General features: G+C 38.0%; 1 protein-coding gene across 2 annotated transcripts in view; it reads left to right on the plus strand.

The window, feature by feature from the left end:
• Positions 1 to 264: 264 nt before the first annotated feature.
• Positions 265 to 12,811, plus strand: part of LOC102656661 — a 362,183-nt gene continuing 349,636 nt past the window's right edge. The window contains exon 1 of one of the 2 annotated variants that reach the window (XM_026441174.1): positions 265 to 1,135. In XM_026441174.1, the coding sequence (XP_026296959.1) occupies positions 473 to 1,135 (663 nt within the window). In that variant the 5' untranslated portion in view covers positions 265 to 472. The remainder of the gene's footprint in view (positions 1,136 to 12,811) is intronic. The other variant, XM_026441173.1, reaches the window with a different exon arrangement.

The following is a 12,811-nucleotide window of genomic DNA, read 5'->3' on the forward strand; positions in this document are numbered from 1 at the left end:
AACGACGCCATATCATTTTTCCATGCTCATCACTCTTGGAACTTGAAATCTTCAATTTTAATGAAATTTTTAAAATCGAATAGGAAATACAACGATACAAATGTGATATTAAAATTTTCAACGAATTTTTTTTTTTTTCATATTTCGTGACTCGAAAAAACGAAAATGTGATATCGATAATAGTGTTTAAAATTTAATTTTTATTTTATTTCTCATCACCTGACCGCATATGATATCAAGAACGATTATTAAAGATTATGATAAATTCGATCATAGCACTTGTGATCACAACGTGATCAATTATTTAATCTTTTTCAACGATAGTGGTTCAACGATTGTTCTCGAATAATGCTCGTTCGATCCATCGATTGCCATAATACGTCCGTGATCGCATTTATGATTCGACCGTTATTCGACACGGTCGGATTCGCGGTTTGACGCGGGCCGCCGCGTCACTGTGGATATCCTTAGGATGCAGCAGGGCAGCGTAGGCGACGGGGATTCGGCCCCGAGAAATTCGCCGAAAAACTCGAACGCGGGCGTCGCCGACGGTCGAGTACGGGTTAAAGTCGAAGCGCCCGAGTCGACGGAACTATTCGACGTTAAACGAGAAACCCAGGACGAATATCATGCCGTTCAACACGATTACCATTATCAGGACAGGAAACCGATCGTTCCAACGAAGTTCGATGCGAATTCCGAAATTATCAATCAGTGTCAGCCACCGCATCAAGGTTATCCACGGCCGGTAAACTCCGGGCTTCCGAATTCTTATGGATTTTCACATTTCTATGGGCCAGCAATGCTTCCTCCCTCGTTCCATGGCGCGAGACCATCTCCGGATCGGCCTATTGGGAAAATCGACGAGCATGAACACGAGCAGGAACGTTACAGAGTGCCCGTGTCCGGTGACAGTGTTTTTATGCATCACGATCCTCATAGATACGAGATTGGTGATTACCATGGGAAAGGATACCCTGGAATGGCTTATCCCGCGTTTCGACCATCGATGCAGCAACGTGCACCGATGTATACCGGTCATCACAACAATAGTAGCTACAGGACCGCGCAGTATCAAAACAGAAAGCGCAAGTGGAGCGGCGCAGCGCTGCGCGGGATGCCGCCATCGATGCCTGTGAGTCCTACTTTTTTTTTTCTGCGTTACTTTTTTTATCTCTTAGAATAGACTTAATCTACAAGCGTTTTACGAAGTTGTATAATATTTTTTATATTAATATTTATTATTACGAATTAAATTCGTTCATTAACTACAATCATCGTATATTGTTTTTAACCTAAAAATGATTCATTGAGCTTTTATTAAAAATTTTTAAGGTTGTGAATTTATATTCTGAGGGGATTAGAATAAGAATGACTTTATCGATACAATTTTTATTAATTAACTAAAATCGATTATTTCGTCTCAAATTCCATCGCAATTGTAATTCGTTAATATCGGAAACGATTTTAAGATCATTTTTAATCGTATTCGGTATTATTGCATTGAACATTTTCTCTCTCCTATCGTAAATATAAACAAAAATAAGAAAAGTGGAATGCCTCACCGATATTTCGTTCCTCTCTAAAGTAAAAAGAATCGAAAATCCTAGCGTCGGAAGAAAAGAAGAGTGACGTGTAACACGGATCCAGGATAGAATCGTTGGCCGGTCACGTCGCGTTATCGTCGCACGACCTGCGAACATTGCCCGGGGTTTCCCGGTCGTTCTAATGAAATCGAATGATTGAAGTTGACGATCGGCTCGGCTCGAAAATAAAAAAAAAAAAAAAAGGAAAAGAAAAAGAGAAAGAAATTACGCCGGTCGAAATTACAGTGATTACACGCGGCGTGTCGGTTTGGCCCCTCGAGGGGAAGAACCGTTGTTGCTCTCCACGGGGAAGGCCCTTCATTCAGCGTGGACGCGATCAACGAGCAGCGGGAAACGGTTCGCTCCGACGATTATTATAATATCGGTGGATTAAAATAGATGCGCGTGTGGCGGACGCCATTTCGACGGCGACTTCTCGTCTGGGCCTCTTCCTCGCGATCCGCACACAACTCGAACGCATTACGTATTCCACGGTTATATAATGTGTACGAACCGCGTGGTTACTTTACAAATTACGCCAACACCCGGCTCGGCTACCGCACGCTTCGATTAATTCAAATTGGCCGCTCGCCCGCCCGCCCGCCCCGCATGAATTAGCCCCCTCGTTTTTTCCTTCCCGGCCTAATTGCGATCCACGAAATCCGCGTAACTCGAGGAGGGAGGAACGTGACTGGGAAGTGGGTCGCGAATTAGACCCGTGTTATCGGGTCAGCCTAACCGAACGTGAGGTCGAGACCAGTTTTAATACCAGTTATATATACGAGATTTAAAATGCCCGAGTGTAGGTATGCCTGTAAGTAATGGCATAAGCTCTGATAACCCGTAACGTTTCCCATACAATTTTTTGTTATATCCGAGAATGGGATAAGTTTCAATGTCAACTCTCTCATTTCCAATCGAATGTAAATTCGTAAAATATTAATCGCGAGATAGATCAGCGACGATAAGCTAAATTTCTAACTCATAATCAGGGGAAGGTGATCGATAATAATAATAATGTTTATATAATAATTTAATTTAATTTTTATTTATTCATATGATTTAATTTATACTTATATTTATTATATTAGTATAAAATTTTAACATAAATTTAATTAAATTATAATATTTATAAATATTTTTTAAATTTATCATTAACATATATTTATGTTTTTTTTTGTAATATTTATTCATCTATCTATTCATATAATTTAATTTATAATTATATTTATTATAATTAATTTATAATAATATTTATAAATATTTTTTAAATTTATCATTAACACATATTTATGTTTCTTTTTTTTTGTAATATTTATTTTTTTAATTTTTATTCATTTATTTATTCATATAATTTAATTTATAATTAAATTTATAATAAATTTAATTAAATTATAATATTTATAAATATTTTTTAAATTTATCATTAACATATATTTATGTTTTTTTTTGTAATTTTTATTCATCTATCTATTCATATAATTTAATTTATAATTATATTTATTAATATAAAATTTTACCATAAAATTTAATTAAATTATAATATTTATAAATATAATATTTAAAATTTATCATTAACATATATTTATGTTTTTTTTTGTAATTTTTATTCATTTATTTATTCATATAATTTAATTTATAATTATATTTATTATAATTAATTTATAATAATATTTATAAATATTGTTTAAATTTATCATTAACATATATTTATGTTTTTTTTTGTAATTTTTATTCATCTATCTATTCATATAATTTAATTTATAATTATATTTATAATAAATTTAATTAAATTATAATATTTATAAATATTTTTTAAATTTATCATTAACATATATTTATGTTTTTTTTTTGTAATTTTTATTCATCTATTTATTCATATAATTTAATTTATAATTATATTTATTATAATTAATTTATAATAATATTTATAAATACTTTTTAAATTTATCATTAACATATATTTATGTTTTTTTTTTTTTCGTATCGCGTTCCATTCAAAAGACTAAATTACTCCACCAGCTTTAATTGGTCCCCGTTGTTTATCGCACGACCGCTTTACCTTAGACAAGAGGGATTGCGCCGGACCGCTCCAGAAAACGTAAACGCAACGATCGCGGAACCGTCTTCCGTTTTCGCATGATCGCGGGATCGCGCCAAATCGGGACGGGAGGCGCGACTCTCCTATCTAACTCCTATCCTGTCCTACGGTTTCCGCGCCGAAACCGAGTGTGGCCTCGCTTCTCTCATCTGCATACCGTTTCCTCTCTCTAACGACCGTTCATCTTCCGCGGCGGGACGCACGCACCTGTATCGAGATAACGCGGCGCAACGTATACACCCGGGGCGAATAAGGGCATTGAATCGAAGCCGATCCCTTTCGACTTTCCTCGGGCTAGCTCGGCCGCGGATTACCGCGGAATCGATCTATAAATTTCGCGTTGGGAAATGGTGCACCTGCGCCGACCCCCCCCCTCCCTCCCCCAAATCGATCTCGATCGATATGGCATCGATACCCCTGCGTGTGCAACGATCTCGAGGACTTTTGTTTCCTCTAAGAGATTCGATGGTGTATTTTTATTTATTTATTTTTTTTTTTTTTGAGAAATTTAGTGGAAGGAAATTTGATAGTATTTTAATCACAAACTATATTTGATGGGATTATGCATTGATTTTACTATCAGGTTTGGAATTATTAATTAGCAGATGTAACTAGCTTGAACAATTTGTTTGTCATTTTATTATGTGCGGATAATAGTATTCAATTTTTGGAACTGAGAAAGGTATTGTGAATGAAATCGTTAAGCGAGATGCAATTATAGGAAAAGTTGTATAATTAATTTTCAATCGTGATTGGGGAGTGTAAATTCGATTGAAAAAAATATTCAATTACCGGTATCGAATCTTTTCAACAAGTTTGATAACGATGTAAAAAATATCGGATTATGGACGGATTTTGCGTTATCAAGTTTCATTCGTTACACGTGCATAACCGCAAGCTTATATCTGTACACATTTTTGGCTATTAGTTCGCTTTACTACCGATATTACCTCAACACTTCCTCGATATATTACGAATGGCGATATTAGATGCGTTTACACTACGTGGAGGAAAACACCGCTCTCGAGCCTATGTACGAACCATCCCGTGTGCATACATTTACACGGGCATTGAAACGCGCAGCCGGTGTAACAACTTGTCAGTCGGCGCGTACACCGAAAAGGTTAAAGGTTGGCTGAGATGAGTTATGCAGTCAATTGGAATCGATCACGGAGTCGTCGGGCATTACCGTTCCTTCCCTATCGATCCCGTTACGGGGCACGGGACGCCCACTTAATAATTTCGTTACGAACTTGAGCGTTACATTCGATCCCAACTATTGTCCCGTCAATAAGGAGGATTGTATATATACGGAAGTAGCTGCAATAAAACTCGTCCGCCACGACAATTCGTTTCTCCACACCGTTTATTTCCATAATCATATACGTCTAATTATGCGACTAACTGTAAAACATCGCGCCGCTGAATCGAGCTTGATTCGCGTAATTAAACCGTCTATACTCCGGATCGTATATAACACTGAACGATTTGAATCAACCTGTATAAATAACACGATACACGATTCACCACGATCACGTTAAATAAATCAGAACGAGTTCGTTTCAATAGGAAGTCGCCGATTGATTCTTTATAATATGCGTGTTCTAGCGTACACTGGATCATAGGACATCTCTTACGTGATTCCACGTAAAACACGTAAAAGTATACGGTGGGATAGATTTTGTTACGAGATACGAACACGGATAAGTACAACTTATCCGAGCCGGGGATACGTTATTTAGCCGATTTACAAATAACACGATCGATAGAGAGAAACGGCGAAAAAATTGCAGAGGCCTGAAGCGATTCCGCTCGCCAGATGCGTTTTACAAGCCGAGGGCCTGGAACGCGTTTTTCTACCTGGGCCCTCGTCCAATTGGCCGCAGCACATGGTGCTCAGTGACGCGCGATTCGTTTCGTCTCGTATCCGCACGTGAAAACAAACCCATATCGAGTCGATGAGGAAAATATTTTTTTCTCCAGTAAAACGAAAAGTAAAAAGATTTACGGATTTATCTCGAAACACCGTGCGAAAATACAGGAATGTACGATTTTGTCAGTCTCGGAAACGACTTCGGGAAAGATCGGAAAAGTTCGGCATACATCGAGAATCTTACCCGAATCCAGCCGAATTTTTCCGATCCATCCCGAATCTCTAACCGCACGAAAGATGTAACGTAGTTCGAAATAGAATCGCGAAACTGTGACGTGTATTTATATCGTGTCTGAAAACAAATAAATTGGAATGTTTTGAATATTGTAACGCAAGTTAACATCGGGTCGATGCATCGAGAAAGAAGCGAAGAAACTGGTCAACGATGTTTGAATACAGTTAGACAAGCATCTAATGCGTTGCGTTGTGATAGATGATGATAGAGGTTAGGTATTAGGTAAGCGTTGTTCTCGAAGATGGATAGGGGAGGACTGATTCTTTAGTCCAGGGATATTGTACGAGTTTAATATTGTCGTTTGTTACACGCGGGGAGTTTTAAAGGGACGGGTAGTTGAGTAGGACACGGTCAATGGCGAGAGATTTATAGACTAATATGTACGCGTAACGACGTGGGGATAACATCACAATGGTGGGTAATATTTCGAAAAAAATAAAACTGCCGTTCCTTTTATTTATATTCGTTAATCAGTTACTTTTACCGTGAAAGGAGCGTCTAACGAGGTGTTTGACAATGATAAAAAATTCGTCGAATTAAGCTCGCACACGTTCACGCCATACAACATCCATTTCATCGAAATCGTACCGTTTAAAATCAAACGAGTAGCAATTATCGAACCGCTTCAATTTCATAATTACTTATTCCTTTGGAAACAACGCGATCGCGATATCGGTTAAGGAACAACTTACGTCCACGGTAATTTCGTACGGGTCGATTCACAACTGAACCGCGATTCGGAGGCAAAAAACGTGTCTCGGGCTCCATTGTGGCCGGCCTCCGACGAAGGCTGCACGCTTTTCATCCGTTAACAAGCATGCTAGACAACGTTTATTCACTGCCACTCTCCGCAAGGGAACGAATAGCGATGAACTTTCCTGGCTCGTGACGATCGCCGGAAGAATCCGGAATTGCAAACCGAACTTTTCTGCCTCTCGTAAAACGATTTAACTGCGCAGAAGCAAGCCTCTGGAATGACGCGCGGAGAGATCCCTAGACCACGAAAAAAGACGCACCGCGTGACTTTCCGTTTTTCAATGTAAATCACGGGACTCTTGGAAACTACTCGTCGTAACTCGTAAGAATATCTATGGATAGAAGTTTATTTGTAGTTTTTCCTCTGTGGTTACTGTTTGTTACAGTAGCTGCAAAAAGCTGTTCGTGAAACGTGCCTCCCTTGTTCGATTTTTCCAATCGTTCGAAACTATCGCACGAAATTTCTGCCTACGCAATTCACACACAAGGATCGATGATTAATTCAAAACTAAAATTTATCATCTCGAAACGTCGTTTAATCATCATTTTCGCGCTCAATTACTTACAATCACGCAAATATTACCACGGATGGATTAATGTCGTTTCCATTTAATCGAGTATCGTCGAGTTTAACGACAAACGGTCCGCGGCAAAAAAGTGCGCGCGCATCAGTTACACATTATATCGTTGAAACGGTGCGTCCCGATGATACGGTACGGTGGTCAGGCAAGTTTCCATCTATCTCCTATCCCTTTTCCACGTGTGTGCCGCGCAATCACGCGGCATTACATGTCACTTTGCAGCGCATGAATAATTAATGGGCACCGTTTCATTCCCCGTGTCTCTTTTACGGCTCTCGCTTTTTCATTTTCCTCTCTTTGACTCTCTCTCTCTCTCGCCTGGCGATCGTTTCCGGCCAGGGGAAACGAAAAAAATCCACGCGACCGACACGGCTGATCGCGTACACGTAATTCCGATGCCGCGCTCTATTTAGCCTTGTTTAACCGTGTCGCTCGCGACATTTGTCTCTATTTACTATTTCTCGCTTCTCTCAACCGGGTAATCTTTATGTACGCACCTGTTAATGGACTTTCTTTACATATATCGATCTTACTGGCATACATATCCCAAGTAATTATTTATTTATTTTTCTTCTCTTTCGTCGCTCGTTTTTACATTATTTTATTATAAATCGAGTTACTTACCAATCCAATTATCGAAATAATTATTCGTCATAAAAATCGTCATCGCTCGGACAATTTAAATTTATAAAGATTCGCGATCAATTAAAATTATTTAATTAACAATTCTATCCGTCGATTCTGCCCGTGTCTAAGAATAAACACATATTATCGCGCAATATAATAATTACACATTGAAATTGAACGGCAAATATTTACATCCTCGGTTGGAAAGTAATTACGGCATAGAAACCGGTTGAAATTTAAAATAGCCACGTGTAAAAAAGATTGGATGAAAAAACGTTGAGACTTAAGCCAAGTATATATATACATATATTTTATCGTATCCGACGGACGGTGTACAATATTTACGTATCCATCCGGAAGATTCGCTCCGGATAATCGAAACGCAACCGGATGCGCAGGATAGCTTCGAAGAGAGTTTTATTACACGCGCGCGCGAGAAAGCGTATCAAAAACCACTAATTACCATTCGTCGTATAAACCGTCCTCGAAAGATAAGATATCCTTTTTCGCAATAAAAAAAAAAAACTCGATCTAAAATTGCATCCTCCTCGCCCTTTCTGCAAACAACAGTGTGTGTTAAGTGGAGTTAATGAAAAAACGGACCGATTCTTGAGAAGGTCCCCTCTCGAAAGGGGGTTGAAGGAGGGGAGAGAGGGGGCAGACAGGTCTCCCTCCACGTCGTTATTAAAAGAACGAGACGACAGGCGCGTGCGCCGCGAAACCGCAACCCCAAACCCGCACGAATAATTATTTATTCTTCTCGTTGCGCTTCCCTCCTCGACGTGGCGTGACGATTCTCTTTCCTCCCTGTCGCCACGTACGGTTCTTGGAGTTGTAGTCGAAGGCTCTTCCGGTCTCGTTTTCGTTTTCGAGATTGGCAAAATTCTTCGAAGGGGTGGGTTTAAGTGGATATTGAATAAAGAAGAATCGTTTAAAATTTTAAAATTTTAAAATTCTTCAATTAAAAGACAATTTATTATGCTACCTTTGTACAGTCAACATACTGCAGCTATTTAAAATAATTCATTGAGCAGATCGACCTAAAATTATAATCAACAGGACATGTTTTTGATAAACAGGTGAATAATATATTTGCCGAGTTCCTTTAAATTATAAAATACTATTATAAAATATAACTTTATTACTAATCTAATCATTATTTCTATATTTTATTAATTAAAATATAAATTTTTATAGAAAAATAAAATATAAATTTAAATCATTATTAATTTATAAATATTAAATTATTAAATTATTAAAATTAAAGAAAAATATTATCTCTATAACATTAAAAATTAAAATTAAATTTTTATTTTAAATTTATAGATTATCCCATAAATTTTTAATATAAAAATTAATAAATTAAAATAAAATTTAATTTACTAAAATAATTATATCTAAATTAAATTTATTTCTAAAAAAAACTAGATATTAATAAGTTCGTTTAACATTTAATTTCTAAATCTATATTTATAATTTTATTGCTACAAAAAAAATAATATAAATTTAGCTCCCTTATTTTCGAGATATTTAAAATTATTAAATAAATTTTAATCAACCCTGATACAAAAGGTACAAAAAATTATTCTACTTTTTCACATTTAAATTTTCATTTACATTACTTTAAACTATAAAATTTTAAATTATTTCAAAATAATTAATTTAACCTAAATAAAATTTTTATAAACTTTTAAAAAAAAATAAATATAATATATATATATATATATATATATATATATATAAAATCAAATAATTTTATTAATAATTTTAATTATAAAATTTTAAAAAACTAATTTTTTAATCTTTTCACTGTAAAAGAAATATTTTACTTTAAACTAAAATTTTAATCTAAAAACACCTTCCGGTACTCTTATTATGTTACGACTTATTTCAATTTTAATGAAATTGACGGGCGATTTGTACACTTTTTAATACTATCTTCAATTAAAGGAAGGCTCGATTTCCTGTTTACGAGGAAAATTTGTAATAGTAATGGGCGACACAGTGCACACCCATTCGTTTTTTATGCAAATGGGACAGACCTCGTTAGAGAAATTGCGAACCGGATGAATCCTTTCAGAAATCTAAGCTAATCTTAACAAAAGGAAAGGTGTAATTATCTCGATATCGTCGAATTAAATTATTTCAAAAACCCGTGGAATATCTCTTTTCATCCAATTAACCGTTAATTTGTAGTGGCGGCGAGTAATTAAGAAACGTCCCCTGCGATCATATTTCCCATACGCATCCTCCTTCTCGAAATTATATCCCTTTTTTTCCTCTCTCACGTCTCCCCGGACGAAGGCGGTGCCAAAGTGCATCGTGGAAATTCCGCGAGGACCCGCGCATTCCGCCGCCAGGATCGATAGACACGCATTCGTGTCTGTCTATCGAACGCTATCGCGTGGCGAGAGATCACGCGAACGCGTGTCACGATTCTGCGTGTCGATTTTAACTAACCGCTCGTTAAACGCTCCTCTTCAAGGGAGCGAGTGCTTGTCCGTGGGTGATAGCTTCTCTTCGAAGTGAATTATACTTCTCTACCTTTTTTTTTGTTCTCTGAAATCGAGTAGAAAAAAATTTGTATCGATCGATGATCGATGTACTTTTACGTGGTTTTGCGTAAAGGGAAAGAATTAGAAATGGGAGGGAGGAAAAAAAAGAAGAAAAATGTACATGACAGGATGTATTTCGCAATATCGAAAGGAATATAAAGTATTTAAAAAAGTAATTCGATCTGTACAATAAAAGATTAATGAGCGATCGCTCGCATTATCGCTTTAAAGATATCTGATTAAGCGGTATTAATGACACGGTAAAAACTGGCGTCTTATTGATCACTGTCATAGGTTGGAGAAATAAAAACATCGGGCAAGTCGTTTCACGGTTGAAAAATGTTGTTGGATTTTATCCATCGACTTCCTTTCTCTCTTAACCGGCTTAATTCCATTTACAGTTAATAATGAAAGAACGTGTCCCTTTCCAGGGAAATGTATCGGCTGGAATGCCGGTAAAACGTCCTCTTCCGAACGGCTCGTTTAACGTTAATCGCGCACATTTTTATCCCATAAACCCAGAGGAATTTCAAATAATTTCGAAATTAAGAAAAAGTTTCCGGTGTAACGGTAATTTCGCAATCGATTCGTTCTTTCAAAATATTATATTCGCGATGCAACAACGATATTAACGTTCCATTCCGATATTTGACGCGACAAACGAGATCCGAAAATCGATATCGCGCGACTAATCGCCGAATTCGATCGATGTATAGCGCGCGTACTCTTTATCTTATTCAGGTTTTTATTAAACGAATGAGCGTACATGTGAGGAAAAATAATCGCAGTTAAACGGTTTATCTCCGAACAACGCTTTTATGGATGTATTGGAAAAAGTTAAACAGTCTTTTCGATAAAAACATCTCCAAAGGACGTAATGGAATCTTATCCTTTTCCGCAAAACGGCATCCGGCCGTTTCGAAAAGCGGGTTGCAACGTTCGAGCATCGTGGACAATGCACGTTACATTGATTCTTTACGAGGCCACTTAGATAGCGGCGCTGTAAGCGTACATCGAAAACGTTATTGTAATGCGGCTAACGTTGCACACCGACGCCGATTATGTTACAAAGACACGGAACGCTCGGTTACCGGCTGAGCCACTACCACGCTTTACGATCGCTGACACCTACCGACCCGCCAGCGATCGCCGACATTATGATCACCGCCATTAAAGTAATTGATGCTATTTAGAGGAGATACGCTTCTCGTACAACTTGACCCCCGTGACATCGAATGCCTCGTCGCGCGAACGATTTCGATTCGAACAATTTCGACTTTCTTTCTATCGCGTTTCAACCTTCGATATCCGTTTATTTACGTTTGCAAATATGTAGAATGGTAGAATAGAGATTACGGTCGTCGCGCGAATAATTTCGACTTTCTTTCTATCGCGTTTTAACCTTCGATATCTGTTTGTTTACGTTTGCAGGTGGATAGAATGGTAGAATAGAGATACGTCGCGCGAATAATTTCGACTTTCTTTCTATCGCGTTTTAACCTTCGATATCCATTTGTTTACGTTTGCAGGTAGATAGAATAGTACAGTAGAAGTTATGATCGTCGCGCGAACGATTTCGATTCAAATAATTTCGACTTCGTTTCTGTCGCGTTTTAACCTTCGATATCTGTTTGTTTACGTTTGCAAGTAAAATAGTACAGTAGAGATTACGATCATCGCACGAACGATTTGGATTCGAATAATTTCGACTTTGTTTCTGTCGCGTTTTAACCTTCGATATCTGTTTGTTTACATTTGCAGAGTGGTAGAGTAGAGGTTACGATGGTCGCGCGCTTGCCCACATTAAATTTAATTGAAAACAACAAAAAAACGTCCGTCCGATATTTCGTCCACGAATTTTGCCAACGTTTATCTCTCACGAAGGAAAACAAAGGGAAAGGAGGGACAATTTGAAAGGACAAGTGCGGTTACTGAACGCGCGAGCAGGATCTCGATTCTTCATGCCGGGACGGCCGCTTCTCACCATAACGAGCAGATATGGTGGCTGGTCAAACACGACCCAGTGATTCTTTATGGGGCCATTAAACGCGCGCCGAGTCATAGTCGCATGGTAAACATTATTATAATCCGACTAGCGCTGGCAAGGCTGCGCCGATTACTTTACAAAGGCACGAAACGACTGCTTTAGGATCGCGATTCCTCTTTACGATCGCTGACACCTAGCCACGGCCGTGCGCGCGCGCCTGCGCACGAGTGCTCGCCACGATATTACGAGGGCTCGAATATTAAAGTAATTGATGCCACCATAAAACACGAAGCACCGGTGTCTCTGCCGGTTCCTCGCCTCGAATCGCCCCGCGGTGCTCGATTTAACGCGTCGATATTTTTCCCCCGCCCTTTCGCGGAACCCGAGCCGCGGATATCGACGCTTGTTTCCTGGCTAAACGCCTGTTATTATTCCCGCCAAGATTTTTCA

This window comes from Apis mellifera, linkage group LG6, assembly GCF_003254395.2.
Source record: "Apis mellifera strain DH4 linkage group LG6, Amel_HAv3.1, whole genome shotgun sequence".
NCBI classification, from domain to species: Eukaryota; Metazoa; Arthropoda; class Insecta; order Hymenoptera; family Apidae; genus Apis; species Apis mellifera.